Consider the following 16,889-nt stretch of genomic DNA (forward strand, 5'->3'; position numbering starts at 1 on the left):
CCAAGAAATGCAAATTAAGGAACAATGAAATTCAGTTTTGCTCATCATATCACCAAGCATGTTTTATAGGTAACTATTGGCCTACCTACAAAACAAGTATAATTAAGTTTCTTATTATGCTTTTGCTAACGTGCAGAGCCTTTTGAAAACCGGAGCTTGGTGAACACTCCTTGCAATAATGCTGTGATTCACAGTCTGGGGAGGTGAGCTTATCCTTGGGGTAAACTGTGTGCTGCCAGGCTTGCGTGTAACAGAGCATGAAATCACGCCCAACACCCATGGTAGCGTGACTGACTACAGCTCCTCCTTTCTCCTCTGCCCCGGGCGGGGCTCAGCCACCTCAGAAGGCTTCCTGGTCGGTTTTGCACAGATGTTCCCGGAGAAGCTGTTCAGGTTGCCTGGCCGATGGTTCCCACTGGGAGACCCCAGATGTCCTGAAGCCACTTATCCTGGTCCCCACCCTGGGCCTCCTCTCCAACCCCGTGCACCCTGTCACCTGGTCCCTGTGCCTTTCCCTCTGCCCACAGGGGCTTTTCCCTCTGCCAGATGCTGGAACACTCTCTCCGCTGTCCTTGTTTCTTCGTTGAGACTCACCGGCCCCTGGCTGTTCTCTTTTCCTTAGGTTTCCAATATCTTCATTTTTAAAAAAGTTTTATTTATTTAAGTGATCTCTACACCGATGTGAAGCTCGAACTCACGACCCTGAGATCAAGAGTCAGATGCTCTACTGACTGAGCCATTTTAGAAGAGAATTTGTTGTTACATTTCAGTATTTGAAGGGCCTTTGAGGTGTTTTCCTTAGAATAAAGGGAATCCAGAGATAAATCCTAGTCTCTTCCAATTGCAAAGCCGAGAACCACTCAGAGCTTCAGGGACAGGCATTTACTCTCCCTTTTAGGGGCCGCACAGACCCAGGGAGCTCAGGCTCCCGGACCAGCACATCCTCTCTGCCCAGCCTGCTGTGGGAGGGAATGCACAGGTTACATTAGTAGAGTAAGAACTGTAAGACTTGGCTTCAAGTCCAGCTGTGTGGCCGAGGCAGATGGCTTATCTCTGGTGTTCATTTTTCCATCTGTGAAATGGGAGCGCTCTCCAGGTCAGGACTGGGGGCAGGGAAGGTAGAGCTCATGGGAGAACTTCAAAAATTGTAAATGCAGCACACGCAGGACAGGCTGCTTTAGGCTGGAGTAGCAGGGTGCAGGCCCCTCAGACAGGAGATAGTCCAGGTCTCCCATACACGAGCAGACGGAAGTTTCCAGGCAGGCCGCGTGAGCTGCCGGCTGCAGCAAGAGGCTGAGGCAGGGTAAGAACCTACCCCTTGTCACTCTCCCACCCAGAGGGCACATATGTTTGCCCAGCACTCTTTTTCCAACTATACAAGACCTGGAGGGTAGCGGCCCCAGGAAGAGAAGGAAGGAGGCTGAAGGGTGAGTTGGCAGATCTGAGGAGCTTTGTCCTGCCGCGTGGCCTTGGACTTGAGTCTTCTCACCTCAGAATGGGGCTGACAGCATGTGCCTTGCTCCTCACAGGGCTGTTCAAGGACCAGTGGGCAGTGTGTGAAGGGGCTCAGTGGACTATCAGGGGAAGCCATGGCCCCTGGCCCCGTCTTCTCTGGACCTTCGCTCAATGCAGGCTGAAACGTTCTCTCTTCAAGCAGATACAAACAGCATGGCTTTCTCGCACCATTCTTCGGGGAACATTTTCTCAGAAAACTAGATCCCAATTCCTCAGGAGTAGCTCTTCTGTTCCCAGGTTTTCTTATGTTCTGGAGTCGTCTAGATAGTGGTTTTCAAACAGGGGCAATTTTGCAACCCTGGGGGGCAACGTCTGGAGACATGTTTGGTGTCACAATTAGGGGATGACACTGTCTAATTTTAGAAGCCAGGGATACTGTTAAAAATCCTTTGTAAAGCACAAGAAATACCAACCCACCCACTCCCAGCAAAGAATTATCTGTCCCCCAATAGTGCTGAGTTGAGAAAAGCTGGTCTAAATCAATGTCACGTGGCATCAGTGACTTCCACCAGCAGGGGCCCTGCTGGGTGGTGAGGGGCCACAAGGATCCTTTGCCCACTCCCTGAGCCATCTGGTCTCCCTGCAGGCGTCTCTACAAGTAATAGTCACTCGTGCTGCAGCCTCTACATTTGTTGGTTGAGCTGAGGATTGAATTCCAGGCAAGTCAGGGGAACAAAACCCCAAAATGCCAAGTCATTCTTAATAGGTACTTTTAAAGTACATGACTTAGGCCAATGTCTACAATGCCTTTCGTGGTTTGTTTTTTTCAAAAAGGATTTTGAAATGTGTTTATCTTTATGACTGATGGGGACACGCAGAACATTTTAAAAGTATTGTTTCTGTTAATAAGTAATCATCCAGAGTAGCTAAATGTTACAGGAGTCAGCATTTTTTTTAGAAAAGTATTCAACATGAGTATCTGAAAAACTTGAACCGTGGTTGATTATTAATTGACATAATTCGAAGAGAATGAGATTAAGTTGGTTTAAAAAAACACACAAATAACTTTCCTGAGATATAAGTCATAAATCATACAACTCATTCATGGAAAGTTTACAGTTCAGTGGTTTCTAGCATATTTTTAGCAACCAGCACCACCATTGGTCTTGGAAGTTTGCAATCACCCCTAAAAGAAACTTCCACCCCATTCTCAGTCAACTCTTCAGCCCCTGGCAACCACTGATCTACTCTTCTGTCTCTACGGATTTGCCAGTTCTGATCACCTCATATAAATGGGATCACAGAATATGTGACTGGCTTTTTTATTTTTTTATTTTTTTTTTAATAATGATTTTTTATTATATTATGTTAGTCACCATACAGTACAGTGACTGGCTTTTTAAACATGGCATAATGTTTTCAGGGTTCATTCATGTTGTAGCGTTATTTTTTATTGCTGAATAATAATATTTCCTTCTATGGATATACCACACTCCATGTATCTACCCATTAGTTGATGGACTTCTGGGTTGTTTCTACTTCTTGGCCATGATAAATAATTCTGCCGTGAACATTCACATACAAGTTTTGTGTGGACGTATGTTTTCAATTCTCTTGGGTATGTACCAAAGAGTGGAATTGCTGGGTTGTGTGATAACTCTAGGTTTTATCTTTGAGGAACTACCAGATTATTTTTCAAAGTGACTGTTCCATTTGTTTTATTGTGGCAAAATACACATAAAATAAAATTCACCATTTAAAGTGTGGAGTTCAGTAGTGTTAGTACATCTGGGACCTAGTACACCATCACCGCTACCTAGTTCCAGAATATTCTCGTCGCCCTGAAGGACATGCACATATCTTTTAAGTAGTCATTCAGCATTCTGCCCTCCCCGACCCCTGGCGACCATCAATCTGCTTTCTATCTGGAGATTTGCCTGTTCCAGATATTTTATAGAAATGAAATCATACAGGGGCGCCTGGGTGGCGCAGTCGTTAAGCGTCTGCCTTCGGCCCAGGGCGTGATCCTGGCATTCTGGGATCGAGTCCCACATCGGGCTCCTCGGCTGGGAGCCTGCTTCTTCCTCTCCCTCTCCCCTGCTGTGTTCCCTCTCTCGCTGGCTGTCTCTCTGTCACATAAATAAATAAAATCTTTAAAAAAAAAAAAACTTAAAAAAAAAAAAAAGAAATGGAATCATACAATAGGTGGCCTTTTATATCCAGCTTTACTTAGCTTAATGTTTCAAGGTTCATTCTTATTGTAGCGTGTGTTGGTACTTCATTCCTTTTTCTTTTTTTTTTAGATTTATATATTTATTTGGGGGAGGGGCAGAGAGAGAGGGAGAGAGAATCCTTGAGCAGACTCCCCAGTGAGCGTGGAGCCTGACATGGGGCTCCATCCCAGGCCTCTGAGACCGTGACCTGAGCCGAAACCAAGAGTTGGATGCTTACCAGGGGCGCCTGGGTGGCACAGCGGTTAAGCGCCTGCCTTTGGCTCAGGGCGTGATCCCAGCGTTCTGGGATCGAGCCCCACATCAGGCTCCTCCGCTATGAGCCTGCTCTTCCTCTCCCACTCCCCCTGCTTGTGTTCCCTCTCTCGCTGGCTGTCTCTATCTCTGTCAAATAAATAAATAAAATCTTAAAAAAAAAAAAAGGCGTTGGATGCTTACCAGACTGAGCCACCAAGATGCCTGGTACTTAATTTCTTCTTATGGCTGAATAATATTCCATTGTGTGGATGGACCACTGTTTGGACATTTATCAGTTGATGGACATTTCTTTTTTTTTTTTAAGTTTTATTTATTTAAGTAATTTCTGCACCCAACATAGAGTTCAAACTCACCATGCTAACATCGAGCGTCACATGCTCTTCTGACTGCGCCAGCCAGGTGCCTCTGCTATGGGACATTTATGTCATCAGTTGATGGGTTTCCACTCTTTGCCACTGTGAATAGTGCTGCTATGAGTACTTGTGGACAAGTTTTTGTTTAACAGTTGTTTTCAGTTCTTTTGAATGTATCCCCAGGAGCAGAGTTGCTGGGTCAGATGGTAATTCTATGTGTAACTTTTGGAGGAACTGACAAACTGTTTTCCACAGTGGCTATGCCATCTTATATTCCAACCAGTAAGGTATGGGTATTCCAGTTTCTCCACATCTTTGCCAACACTTGTTATTTTGCATTTAAATTTTTTTATTATCGTGATCTTAGTGGGCAAGAGGTGATATCTCATTTTTATTTGCATTTCCCTAATGATTATTGGTGTTGAGCATATTTTCTTATGCTTGTTGACTGTTCTTCTGTCTTCTTTGAATAATAATCTATTCAAATATTTTGTGTAGTTAAAAAATTTGTTTTTGTTGTTGTTGTTGAGTATTGAAGGGAGTAATTGGGAGTATGTTCATGCTGGTTTACCTGGGGGCTGGTCCAGGCAATTGGAAGCTTCTCAGCTCCTTCACCATCCTTAGGATGTATGTTCTGCCCACCATTTTCCCAGTGGGAGCTGTTTCCAAGGACGTAGTCTTGAGAAAGTCAGGTGTTGTTGACGGTATACTATCTGGATCGTATACATGGCTGAACCCAGTTAAGGCCTCTATGTAAACTTTTAAGATTTGGCAGGCAGGGGTAGAGACCTACTGGTCTTGTGACCACTCAAGACAAGCCTCGTGAGTAAGTTCCCTTGCTTATTACCCCTGCCACCCACCATCTGGAGTGGCCTGCCTCTTTCTTCGGTCTCTCCTTGCCCTGTGTACGGCAGCCGGTTCATGAGCCAAAAATTAGTGAACCAGCAGGAAACTGAAGAAAGGGGCCTTGGGAAAGAGTGTCATGGGGGAAATACCGAGTTGGCTGTCAACCTTTTTGTGGGGAGAGTGGCACGTATGTCAGATGCTTCTGGACTGCCATGTGAGTATGGGGACACATGAAAACACTGGCTGGTTCGATGCACGTGTTGGAGACAGTGTGCAGAATGCATGGTGGCAGAGAGGGGGCTGGCTGTCCGTTGGGCTGGCTGCTACGGTGGGCAGGTCGGTGGGCCACCAAAGCTCAGCTAGAGGCTGAAGTTGGAGTCAGAAGGTTGGAAGAGGGGCTGAGTTTGGAGAAGGGCATGTGGTGCCACTGCTCTGCTGGCTTCAGGGCCGGCAGACAAGGTATGGGTTGGACACTGTGACAGAGACAACAGAAAGGCAGTACTCCTAGAACTTTGGTCCAAGATCTGGAAGGGGGCAGAAACCCCATGATGAGTGGCCATTTTCTGGCTACGTGGGTACAAATGGCATTAAGACAATCTCCCTATTAACAGGGAGGAGCTGTGCAGTGGGTGAGGGCAGAAGTATGAGAGGTGGGTGCTCAGAAGAGTAGGGAACATTTAACCCTGGCATCTGGCCACCCTCGTGCTCCCATGCCATCCCATCTTCGTCTTCCCCTTCAGTTTCTGCCTGCTTTTGTTTGCTTCCCAGCACCTTCAGACAGCATTTTTTAAAAACATTTTGCAGGAATTTATAATCATTATGTGTGGGACCACTGGTCTGATGGGAGCTATTCCTCTATCACCAGAAGTCAGAAATGTTTCTAGGTGAATTTAAAAATATTATTTGGTTATGTTCAAAATCCCAGTGAGATTTTGTTTGGCCTTGCATTAAATCCACAGCTTACTGGGGACAAAGTCAGGAGCATTACAATGTTAAATCTTCCCGTGCAGTCTCCTTCTTTATTCTATCCAGATTTATATCTGAGAGTTGCTAAAGAACAAAAATCCAGTTGAGCAAATTTGCAGATCCAACTGGCTTTATTAAGGACTCATGAATTGGGCATCATCCCATCTAGAAAGTAGAGGGGAGCTCAGAGGCATTATACGAAATGGGCGGTTTTTATGGGAAGGAGGGTGGGGCAAGGAAGTTATTAGTGGAGGACCCCCAGTCCCTAAACAGAGTACCAGAAGACTGGAGAAGAGGAGTGGAGTCAGAGCCCGATCCGCAGTTGGGTGACCGCTACCTCTTGTTCCGAGGAGAGCAGGCTCTGGGGGAGGGTGCTCTCTGGTCCCACTATGTCATTGATAAGGGTTGCGTTGCCCATTTATGCTTTAGATGACAGCAACTCTTCTTCTGCGAAGTAAATATAGAATGCTCAACAAACCCTTATGTTGTCCTCACGTCTCCAGGGCAGGATCCTTTGAGGCATTTCCGTATTTGACAGCACTTCAAGTAGATTCTTCCCTGACCATTGCAAGAGATGTCCTGGTATGGAAAAGGAACAAAACCAAAGAACTAGTGCGCCTCCCACCCCCCCCCACCCCCCCGTTTAGAGAAAGCTGTCTTAGGAATGTTGCATGTTCTTCTGGGTGTGCTCCATGTTCCCCATGAATGGGAGGAAAGAGCTTTAGAGATTTCAGCTAAGGTCACATCCAATAGAGGGGTTATGCTTGGAGTCTGGGGTACTGGTGATTCCTCAGAGCTTAGGTACAGCACTTCAGGACACAGTTAACAGAGGCATAGGAGGTCAAATGAAACGGGCATCCGCAGCCCCGTTTTGGGAATTGGATAAAAGGCAACAGAGTGAATTAGAGTGTTCCCTGGAGAAAGCAGCCAAGGCAGATGAGTTTTTCCGTGATAAGGGAGATTGATCTCTCCCTGCGTGGAAGCAGAAGGGTGGGGCCGGTGGTGAAAGCGACGGATAGATCTAGTCTGTAATGATTAACACAAGGAGAGCATGCTGCCTGCCAGTTACCTGCCATTCTAAGTGGCTCAATGATAAGATAAAGACAAAGGAAATAAGTGTAGGAGGCATAGCCTGATCTGAAAAGTCAGCTGCTTTGGGCTTCTACGGACATGGCTGCAGGATTCCTGGTTCCCCTGCCAGCGCTCACAGGGCTGTTGCTCTTCCTGTGTGTCGGACCCTGGGCTGAAGGCGGGAAGGTGCTGGTGGTGCCCATGGACGGCAGCCACTGGCTCAGCATGAAGGAGGCCGTGCAGGAGCTGCATGCTAGAGGCCACCAGACGGTGGTTGTTTCGGCAGAGGTGAACATGCATATCAAAAAAGAGGATTTTTTCACCCTGACCACCTATGCCACCCCGTTCACTCAGGATGAATTTGATCGTCTCCTGCTGGGCCAGGCTTACCTGGTTTTTGAAAGAAAGTCTTTTCTTACGATGTTTTTGGAAATTATGGAAAAGTTGAAAACTACTGTTGTCATCTTTCAAAGGTCTTGTGAGGAGCTCTTGCATAACAAGGAGCTGATCAGACACCTGAATGCCAGTTCCTTCGATGTGGTTTTAACTGATCCCGTTTACCCCTGTGGGGCAGTGCTGGCTAAGTACCTGTCACTTCCCGCTGTGTTTTTTTTACGTACCATTCCATGTGACTTAGATTTCGAGGGCACACAGTGCCCAAACCCTTCCTCATATATTCCCAGGTTATTAACAAAGAATTCAGACCACATGACATTCCTGCAAAGGGTCAAGAACATGCTCTACCCTCTGGCCCTGAAGTACTTTTGCCACGTTTCTTTCGCTCCTTATGCAAGCCTTGCCTCTGAGGTTCTTCAGAGAGAGGTGTCGGTGGTGGACATTTTCCGCTTTGCATCTGTGTGGCTGTTCAGAGGAGACTTCATCCTGGACTACCCCAGGCCAATCATGCCCAACATGGTCTTCATTGGGGGCATAAACTGTGCCAACAGGAAGCCATTGTCTCAGGTCTGTATTGGTGCTTATGTCCAATCAATGTTCCAGAACACATTTTTTGTTTGTTTGTTTGTTTGTTTGTTTTTTAAAGATTTTATTTATTTATTTGACAGAGAGAGACAGACAGCGAGAGAGGGAACACAAGCAGGGGGAGTGGGAGAGGAAGAAGCAGGCTCTTAGCAGAGGAGCCTGATGTGGGGCCCGATCCCAGAACACTGGGATCACGCCCTGAGCCGAAGGCAGATGCTTAACGGCTGCGCCACCCAGGTGCCCCTGTTTGTTTGTTCTTTTAAATTTACTTCCAGGTGCTTACTTACCTACCAGTCTTTCTAAGATTTCTACCTCTCATTCTCCTTACAGTTTGGTGAGATAATTGTTAAAGTACCTTCGTTAGTGTAGTAAAGGTTTGCGATGGTCACCGAAAGAAATGAGCGGCAGGGGTGCGGGTCTGGGATAGGAGAGACAAGCACTGGTGTGAGTCAACCAAGACTGTCCTTTTGTAAAGGCATCATCTTTGCAGTTGTACAGTTTTCTCTGACTGTGTGGGAACAGGGACGCTGAGTTGTGGGATATCCGCTGATAGCGGATCTATCAGGAGTTTTTGCTTGTGGGTGTTTGCTTGTGCAGTAGAAGGACGAAGGAACCAGCAAATTGCATTTGCTGACATGATAGTTTTCAGCGGCCCTGTCTTGGAAGGGACTAGAGTGTGATCTCATCACAGGAGACCAAAACACCAAAAGGAAGCAGAAGTGTCAGAGAGCCTGAATAAGTTAAGTAGAAGTGAGATAATGTGGAAGAGACAAGAAGGGGTCTGTGTGTAGGGGCGCCTGGGTGGCACAGCAGTTAAGCGTCTGCCTTTGGCTCAGGGCGTGATCCTAGCGTTATAGGATCGAGCCCCACATCAGGCTCCTCTGCTATGAGCCTGCTTCTTCTTCTCCCACTCCCCCTGCTCGCTGGCTATCTCTATATCTGTCAAATAAATAAATAAAAAATCTTAAAAAAAAAAAAAAGAAGGGGTCTGTGTGATCCAAGGAAGAAGGAAACGAGTTCAACTTTTCAGAGATGGAGTTGATGTCCGGGGTATGACATGGGAATGATCAGAGTTGGATTACAGGTTGGACAGGTTTTCTACTTGGGATGCTGAGGTCATCAAAGGATGGTGGGAGGGACTAGGAAGGAGATCAAACTATGGAGCCTATAAACCCAGTGAAGGGGCGGGCAGTGATGAAGAGAACAGAGTCTAAAAGGGGAAGGGGACGTTAGGAGGAGAAACCAAGAGTTGGACGCTTAACCTACTGAGCCACCCAGGCGCCCCTATACCATGTCTTAATCCATTCACCTATTTTATCTTTTTTAATCACCCATTCGATTGATGGACATTTGGGTTCTTTCCATAATTTGGCTATTGTGGACGATGCTGCCATAAACATCAAGGCGCATGTATCCCTTCAAATTAGTACTTTTGTATTCTTTAGGTAAATATCTAGTAGTGCAATTGCTGGGTTGTAAGGTAGTTCTATTTTTAATTTCTTGAGGAAACTCCATACTGTTTTCCAGAGTGGCTGCATCTTTTAGTTTTCCTATGTGAATATATTCTCTGGAGTTAACTGCACTGGTTCAAATTGTCACTCCCATTTTTCTAGCTGAATGGGCATGTGGACAGGTGACCTAACTCTTCTGACCTCACTATCGTCACAATGAGTACACAATAAATATTTTCTGTTATTATTATTTAAAAAGTGCCCAGCAGGACAAGGTATGTCATCTGAAGACCTTTAGATATGTCTGTGCCAATTTATTGGGTGCATGAAAGATCATCTGCACAGAAATTCTCAAGTATTATATGTGATAGGCACACCATTATCAACTTTGTTCCACTAAATTTTTTTTTAAGATTTTATTTATTTATTTGACAGAGAGAGACAACCAGCGAGAGAGGGAACACAAGCAGGGGGAGTGGGAGAAGAAGCAGGCTCCCAGCGGAGGAGCCTGATGTGGGGCTCGATCCCAGAACGCCAGGATCACACCCTGAGCTGAAGGCAGACGCTTAACAACTGAGCCACCCAGGCGCCCCTCCGCTAAATTCTTTTTTACTTTGAGATCTTGTCACTCTTATTTATTTGGTTTGGTTTACCCTTAAATGTGACTTACATAGTTTATAGAAATTTTCTCCAAGTACGAAAGATCAAAGTCTAAGTCTTCCATATTTTTGCTTCTTTTCTTTCTTTTTTAAGATTCATGATGAGTGAGGGGTGCCTGAGTGGCTCAGTCAATTAAGCATCTGACTCTTGATCTCAGCTAAGGTCTTGATCTCAGGGTAATGAGTTCAAGCCTCATGTTGGGTTCCATGCTGGGCATGGAGTCTACTTAAAAAAAAAAAAATTATGATGGTTGAAATTACTTTATTGGTTTTCTCAAAGAAATAATTTTGGGAATTGCTTATTCTTTTTACTATTTTTTTGTTTTCTATTTCATTAATTCCAGCTTGCTTTTATTAATGATTGTCATTCTTGTGTCTTTTGGTTTATTTTCTAGATATTTTTCTAATTTTCCTTAGGTAAGCATTAAATTCCTTTCTGTTAGAGTTGTCTTAATAATGAAACATTGAAGGTCATAGAACATTTTCGATTTCTCCTAGGTTTTGGTATAAATTGTTTATATTTTCTTTTTCTTTCTTTCTTTTGTTTTGTTTTTGGTCATTTAATTTTCTGGTTTGGATTTCCTCTTTAAGTCCATGGCTGTCTTCAAACCTGTTTATTCCCACCTAGCTAAAATTTATTTTAGCTATCTCTCTCTTATTTTTTCTAATTATTTTAGATTTTAATCAGAGAATGTTTCTTATGAAGCCCCTACATTAAATAATAGGTTTTCTTTGTGGTCTAGTACAGAACTGCCCAATAGAAATATAATGCAGGCCATATATGTAATAAAAAAAAATTAGTAGGGATGTTACAAAAAAGGCAGAAAGAGGGCTAAAATTAATTTTATCTTATTCAATCAATCTAAAACATTATACTTTCAACATATACTCAATATAAAATTATTAATGAGATATTTTACATTCTTTTGCTTTCATACTAAGTCTTCAAACGTGGCAAGCATTTTACACTTACAGCATATCGCAGTGTGGACTGGCCACATTTCAAACGCCCAATAGTCACGTGTAGCTAGTGGTCACTATATTGGATAAGATACAATTAACATTTGGGGCGCCTGGGTAGCGCAGTCGTTAAGCGTCTGCCTTCAGCTCAGGGCGTGATCCTGGCGTTCCGGGATCGAGTCCCACATCAGGCTCCTGGGCTGGGAGCCTGCTTCTTCCTCTCCCTCTCCCCTGCTGTGTTCCCTCTCTCGCTGTCTGTCTGTCACATAAATAAATAAAATCTTTGAAAAAAAAAAAAGATACAATTAACATTTGTAAGTGTTCATAGATACACTGAAAAAATGCATATTTAAAATTTCACTTTTTATATGCCCAATTCTTGAGATGATGTCTTAAACTACTTCCTTATTAACTGGTGTGCTCCATGGGAAGGGGCTAGTGAGTCCTGGAGGGAGTCCACTGTAGGGTCCTCCAGATGGTCATCTTTGCACCAGAGGAAGTACTGTTTGCTCTGCTCTGGAAGCCTACTCAAGCCTTTCCATGAACAAGGAATACTGATACACAGACTGTGATTTGGAGCGCCGACATTTTTTAAAAGCAGTTTTCAGTTTTGAAAATTCTTTAGATAAAATGCTTTATGTATCCGTAAAAGGGAAACTTTCCACTTAGCAGCACTAATCCAGATCTATAACTGAATGCTCTTTGCCTCAAAAATGCTGTTAAAATCCCTGGCAACCACCATTCTACCTCCTGTCTTCACTAACTTGACCACTCTAGGTATCTTATTTATAAATGGAATCATACAGTATGTCTTTTTTGACTGACTTATTTTCACTTAGCCTAATGTCCTCAAGGCTCATTCATGTTGCAGCATATGTCAGTTTCCTTACTTTTTAAGGCTGAATAATATTCCATTGTATAGATTGACCACATTTGCTTATATATGCATCCATTGACTTGTGGGTTGCTGTTACTAGGTCGCTAGAGCTGTTAAGATCCATGACCTCTGAGTGACCCCAGTATGCCAGCCTTACTGGACCCAACTGAAGACTTTCCTGACCAATGGAGACTTAATGTTAACCAATTGTATAGACACAAATGCACTTACCCTGTCCTATACAGAGGGTTTTTAACCCTTAATTAGCATAACCACCATGAAACTGTGCACCCTCTTTTCTATCACTTCAGAACCCTTGACATCCTTCTCTCCCTGCTCTTCCTCCCCTCCCCTCCCCACCAACTATGAATATCTTCACTGGTGAGAGTTCCCTAGCCTGGCAAATAATGAACTGATTTTTAGAAAGCCCTAGTAGCCTGTTTTATTCTGATGCTTCTTGCACAATTAGTGGGTGAGAAGCGCTGCCTGGGTACCTCAGTGACCATTTGATGTAGCTTTAACAGACTGTGTGCCCTCGTGGGACAGTAGTGGCTGAATCCTATGCTTCTGCTGTGTATTGTTCACGCGCCATTCCACGGGTGGTTGGCCTTTACAGGCATCAAATTCAATTTCATATATTCCTAGTTACACAGGGTGCTCAGGTCACATGACCTTCCTGTAAAGAAGAAATATGCTGCATTTTTAGTCTGTCTAGTTCAGCTGCGTTCTTGCTCCCGTGCCTTATGCAAACTTTTCCTTAGACATGACCAAAGGGGACAGTACACTTTGTGATGGACCATCCCAAGGCAACCATGCCCAAAATGGTTTTCACTGGGGGTATAAACTATGCCAACAGAAATTTACTCTCTTTGATGTATGCTGCCTCCTTCACCCAATCAGTACTCCAAGCTTTCCAATATTCTTGGCTTTTGTCAACTTAATTTGAAACGAGACACATCCTGCACACAGTAATAGTATAGTTCTGTGTAGCCTCACAGAAACATTTTCCACATTTCCATCAATCATAGTTGTACAACCCAGTTGGGTACAGGCTAACAATCAGATTTGTATGAAGGTTTTGAATCATCACTACCACTGTTTTTTTTTTTAATTGCTTAAGTGATCTCAGTGAAGTCTATAGGATGCTATTAACTAATCCTGCAACTGCGAGGAATTCACTTAAGTATTTTGCCGAAGGCTTTGGAGGGCACATGTTCCTGCTCACACGGACTTCAGTCCCCGGAAATGGATTTCAGATTTCTGACCTCCAGCTCTTTAAGAGAATAAATCTGCATTGTTTTAAGCCACTAAATTCGTGGTAATTTGTTACGGTAGCCATAGGAAATGAATACACTCCTTTGGCAGGTTTACCTGTTTTTTAAAAAGCCTAGGCTTATTATATTTAAACGGTGAAAACTCTTACTAGTAAGTCACCAGCACTTATGTGGGACTAAAAACCATCCTTAAGCCAGAAGTATTAGTGTTTTCACATCTTTTACTATGATGTGTTGAAAAAAAATTGAAGTAAAACGATTTATCTCGCCAACGTTAACTTCAAAGCAAACTACCTGGCTCACGTTTCAAAACAAAATGGAAAGGCAAGGTTCAAGGTGCTGTAACATTTTGTCCTAGTACTAGGAAATAATCACTGTCTGCCTCGGGATTACGTTTAATAAATAGCAAAGTGCATACAGATATTTACAACAGTGCTAAAAGAAAAAGAGGTCCTATCCGTGTGGTCCCAACAATAACAACAAATAGGTATTGGCACGAACTGTTTATAAATTCTTGAGTACAGCTGTTCTGAAAGTAAAGTTCCCTTGCAATCTTCAAAAAAAAAAAAAAAAGTCCTGCTATTCCTCACAACGTGCTCTAAATTCAACGTGGACTGGAATTACTTGGTGTCAGAGCACAGCAACTGCTCTTTGCCATTTATTACCAGGGACTTGAACTCGCCGTCTTCTGCCACCTCCACTCTTTCTCGGCCATTCTCAATGATTCTCTTGGTGGTGATTTTTTTGCCATTAACGATTTCGGTGGAAGTCGACATGGATCTGAAGTTGCATGTCCCACCACTACCACAAGACATGGAGAAGGAGGAAAGGCCTCCGCTCCCCAGGGAACCAAAGGAACTAAAGTCCGTATCAAAAGAAGAAAAACCACCCCCAAATGCTGGAAATTCGCTGAAGGCGAAGAAGGAAGCGGTTCCTCTGCTTCTGCTTCCCCGGGAGCTCCTCCGACCGCCCACGATGCTCTCTAGTGGGTCTCCGAAGAAGTCGGATGAAAATGGGTCGCGGTCCCCGAAAGACTCCCTGAAGACCTCGGCCGGGTCGCGGAAGGTGAAGACGTACTCGAAGGGGTCGCGGCAGGGCCCGCCGCCGTCCTCCACTCCCGCCTCGCCATACCGGTCGTAGACGCCCCTCTTCTTGGCGTCTGACAACACCTCGTAGGCCTGGGCCACTTGCTTGAATCGCCTCTCCGCCTCCTCCTTGTTCTCAGGGTTTTTGTCGGGGTGCCACTTGAGCGCCAGCTTGCGGTATGCCTTCTTGATGGCCTCGGATGACGCCTGGCGGGGCACGCCCAGCACCTCGTAGTAGTCCACCATGTCGCAAGGCCTGGCACGACCTGCGGACCACTGGCTGGACAATGGGTGCGCCTAGCTGCCCCCGGGGCACGGGCCCGAGTGCCCCGCGACGCCAGGCCCCCCGGAAGGGGCGCCCTTGTGACGTAGCCAGCATCTCATTGGTCTAGGCCGCATCCCAGAGTGCACTGCAAGGGGCTTGCCGCTCTTCAGACGAGGGTCTCTGGCGTGTGGCGCAAGGGCGCGGAGGCCCCGCCCACTGAGGCCCCGCCCACTGAGGCCCCGCCCCACCGGTCCCCCGAGGCGAGCTGTCATCTCCAAGTCCCCAGCGGGGAAAAGAGGAGGTTAGCGGGAATAAGGGAGCCCGAGGCTATGGCGGCGGGGGAGAATGATTTTGCTAAAGTAGGCTTTCTGTCAGTCTCCCCCTCCGTTTGTGGGGGTAGGGTGATGGGGGTGCGTTTCGTCTGACCCTGTGGCTCAAGGACAGCCACATCATTTGTCCACAACAGCAGTTCTTCGGTTTTTTGTCTCCAGAACCCTTTTGCCTTTTTAATGTAGGTTATATCTGTCCATACTTACTCCATTAGAAATTAAAGCAATGGAAAAAATTCGTTAGTCAATTTAATAGCAATGAAACCATTGCATGCTAACATAAAGCATATTTTTGTGGGAAAATAACTTCTTTTAAAAAGATTTCTTTATTTTAGGGGTGCCTGGGTGGCACAGCGGTTAAGCGTCTTCCTTCGGCTCAGGACATGATCCCGGCGTTCTGGGATCGAGCCCCACATCAGGCTCCTCCGCTAGGAGCCTGCTTCTTCCTCTCCCACTCCCCCTGCTTGTGTTCCCTCTCTCGCTGGCTGTCTCTATCTCTGTCGAATAAATAAATAAAATCTTAAAAAAAAAAAAAGATTTATTTATTTTAGAGAGCGCAGGTGAGCGCACGCGCATGCACAAGGGTGGAGGCAGGGCAGAGGAAGAGGGAAAGAATCCCAAGCTGACTCCGCTCTCAGAGCAGAGCCTACATGGGGCTCGATCTCAGGATCTTGACATCATGACCCCAGCCGAAATCAAGAGTCCTATGCTTAACTGACTGAGCTGCCCAAACGTCCCAAAGTAACTTTTTCAAAGTAAAAAAATTAGTGAACAGTGACATCATTCTACATTTTTCTTGTCTCTCTGGTTTAAAAGAGGAGAACGGGATTTTTCTGTCTGCTTCTGCAGTCAATGTATTGCTATGTCATGGTGATGTGGCCACTGAGAAACTCCACTGTACCCTTAAGAGATCATGTGAGTGAAAAAGCCAAATATCATTACGGAAATTTTGACTTTGCAAAATCCCCCTAAAAAATTCTTGGGTGCCCTGGTTTGAAAACCCCTGGTCTAGTGTATCAAAAGGATTAAAACTTGCTGGCCATGCTTACAATTGGTCAACCTTGGTGTAGTAATTATTTCCACTAAAACTGCTATAACACGACCATGACTTTCTTTTTGGCATTTTTGGACATCTGACCTCTCTCTACTTTCTCTTATTTTCTGACATTGTATTTTTTGCTTTGATAAATGGCAAGGCAATACCAATAAAGGTCACTTAGTTCTAAGAGGAAAATGATTAACCAGTGAACTCTGTAATATTTCATCATAAAGGGTAGTAGATCCAATGAGGAACTCTCTGTCACCAGGACAAACTTCATGTCACCTTGGGCTGAGTACAATCCTGGAGCTGGTGCTTTATAATCATGCAATAAACAGTAGTAGGAAGTGGGTTGGGAGTAGAGTCTAGTGTGAACAAAGCCATGTGGGAAAAGCCTGTTTGGGGATGGTCAAGTGATCCAGAATGAGTGGAAGGAACGGGGCAGAGGGGGAAGGGTCAGGTGAGAGGGCTGGAAAGGAGGAATGAGCTTGGACAGGTGGGCTGAAGGTCCATTCCAGGGAATTTTGAGGGCAAGGCTGGAGTCTAAATTTTATTCTGGGTCCTAGGAAGCTGTTGACCAAGGTTTCAGGGATGGTGGTGAGTGGGGCCGTGCAAGAGGCAGCTGATGCTGGGACTCAGAAAGGGGAGATGGGCGTTGGAGGTCCTGGGGGTCTGAGGCCCTGAAACAGGACTATGTCAGCCGAGTCTCGGAGACAGTGAATTCAGCAGTAGCTTGCTTGGAAACGGGGCCTAGAGCAAAGGAGAAGGGAAGAGTCACATCTGTACAAA

At 45.1% G+C, this 16,889-nt stretch overlaps 2 protein-coding genes across 4 annotated transcripts in view; one reads left to right on the top strand and one right to left on the bottom strand.

The window, feature by feature from the left end:
- Positions 1 to 16,889, top strand: part of LOC113250325 (UDP-glucuronosyltransferase 1-6-like) — a 50,634-nt gene that overhangs the window by 17,662 nt on the left and 16,083 nt on the right. The window contains exon 1 of one of the 3 annotated variants that reach the window (XM_044380685.3): positions 4,117 to 8,143. The exons of the other annotated variants lie outside the window; for them this stretch is intronic. Coding sequence (XP_044236620.1) covers positions 7,280 to 8,143 — 864 coding nt within the window. The 5' untranslated portion in view covers positions 4,117 to 7,279. Of the gene's footprint in view, positions 1 to 4,116; positions 8,144 to 16,889 lie in introns of those variants that run through there. 3 annotated transcript variants of the gene reach the window in all.
- LOC113250326 (dnaJ homolog subfamily B member 3) lies at positions 13,873 to 14,920 on the bottom strand. Its single transcript, XM_026491657.4, has one exon. It carries the CDS (start codon positions 14,711 to 14,713, stop codon positions 14,003 to 14,005), a length of 711 nt encoding a protein of 236 aa, XP_026347442.1. The 5' UTR covers positions 14,714 to 14,920; the 3' UTR covers positions 13,873 to 14,002.

This window comes from Ursus arctos, unplaced genomic scaffold, assembly GCF_023065955.2.
Source record: "Ursus arctos isolate Adak ecotype North America unplaced genomic scaffold, UrsArc2.0 scaffold_1, whole genome shotgun sequence".
Classification (NCBI taxonomy): domain Eukaryota; kingdom Metazoa; phylum Chordata; class Mammalia; order Carnivora; family Ursidae; genus Ursus; species Ursus arctos.

Excerpts from the sequence above, each read along its gene's own strand:
- LOC113250326 (XM_026491657.4), bottom strand. The coding sequence starts at position 14,713 with ATGGTGGACTACTACGAGGTGCTGGGCGTGCCCCGCCAGGCGTCATCC.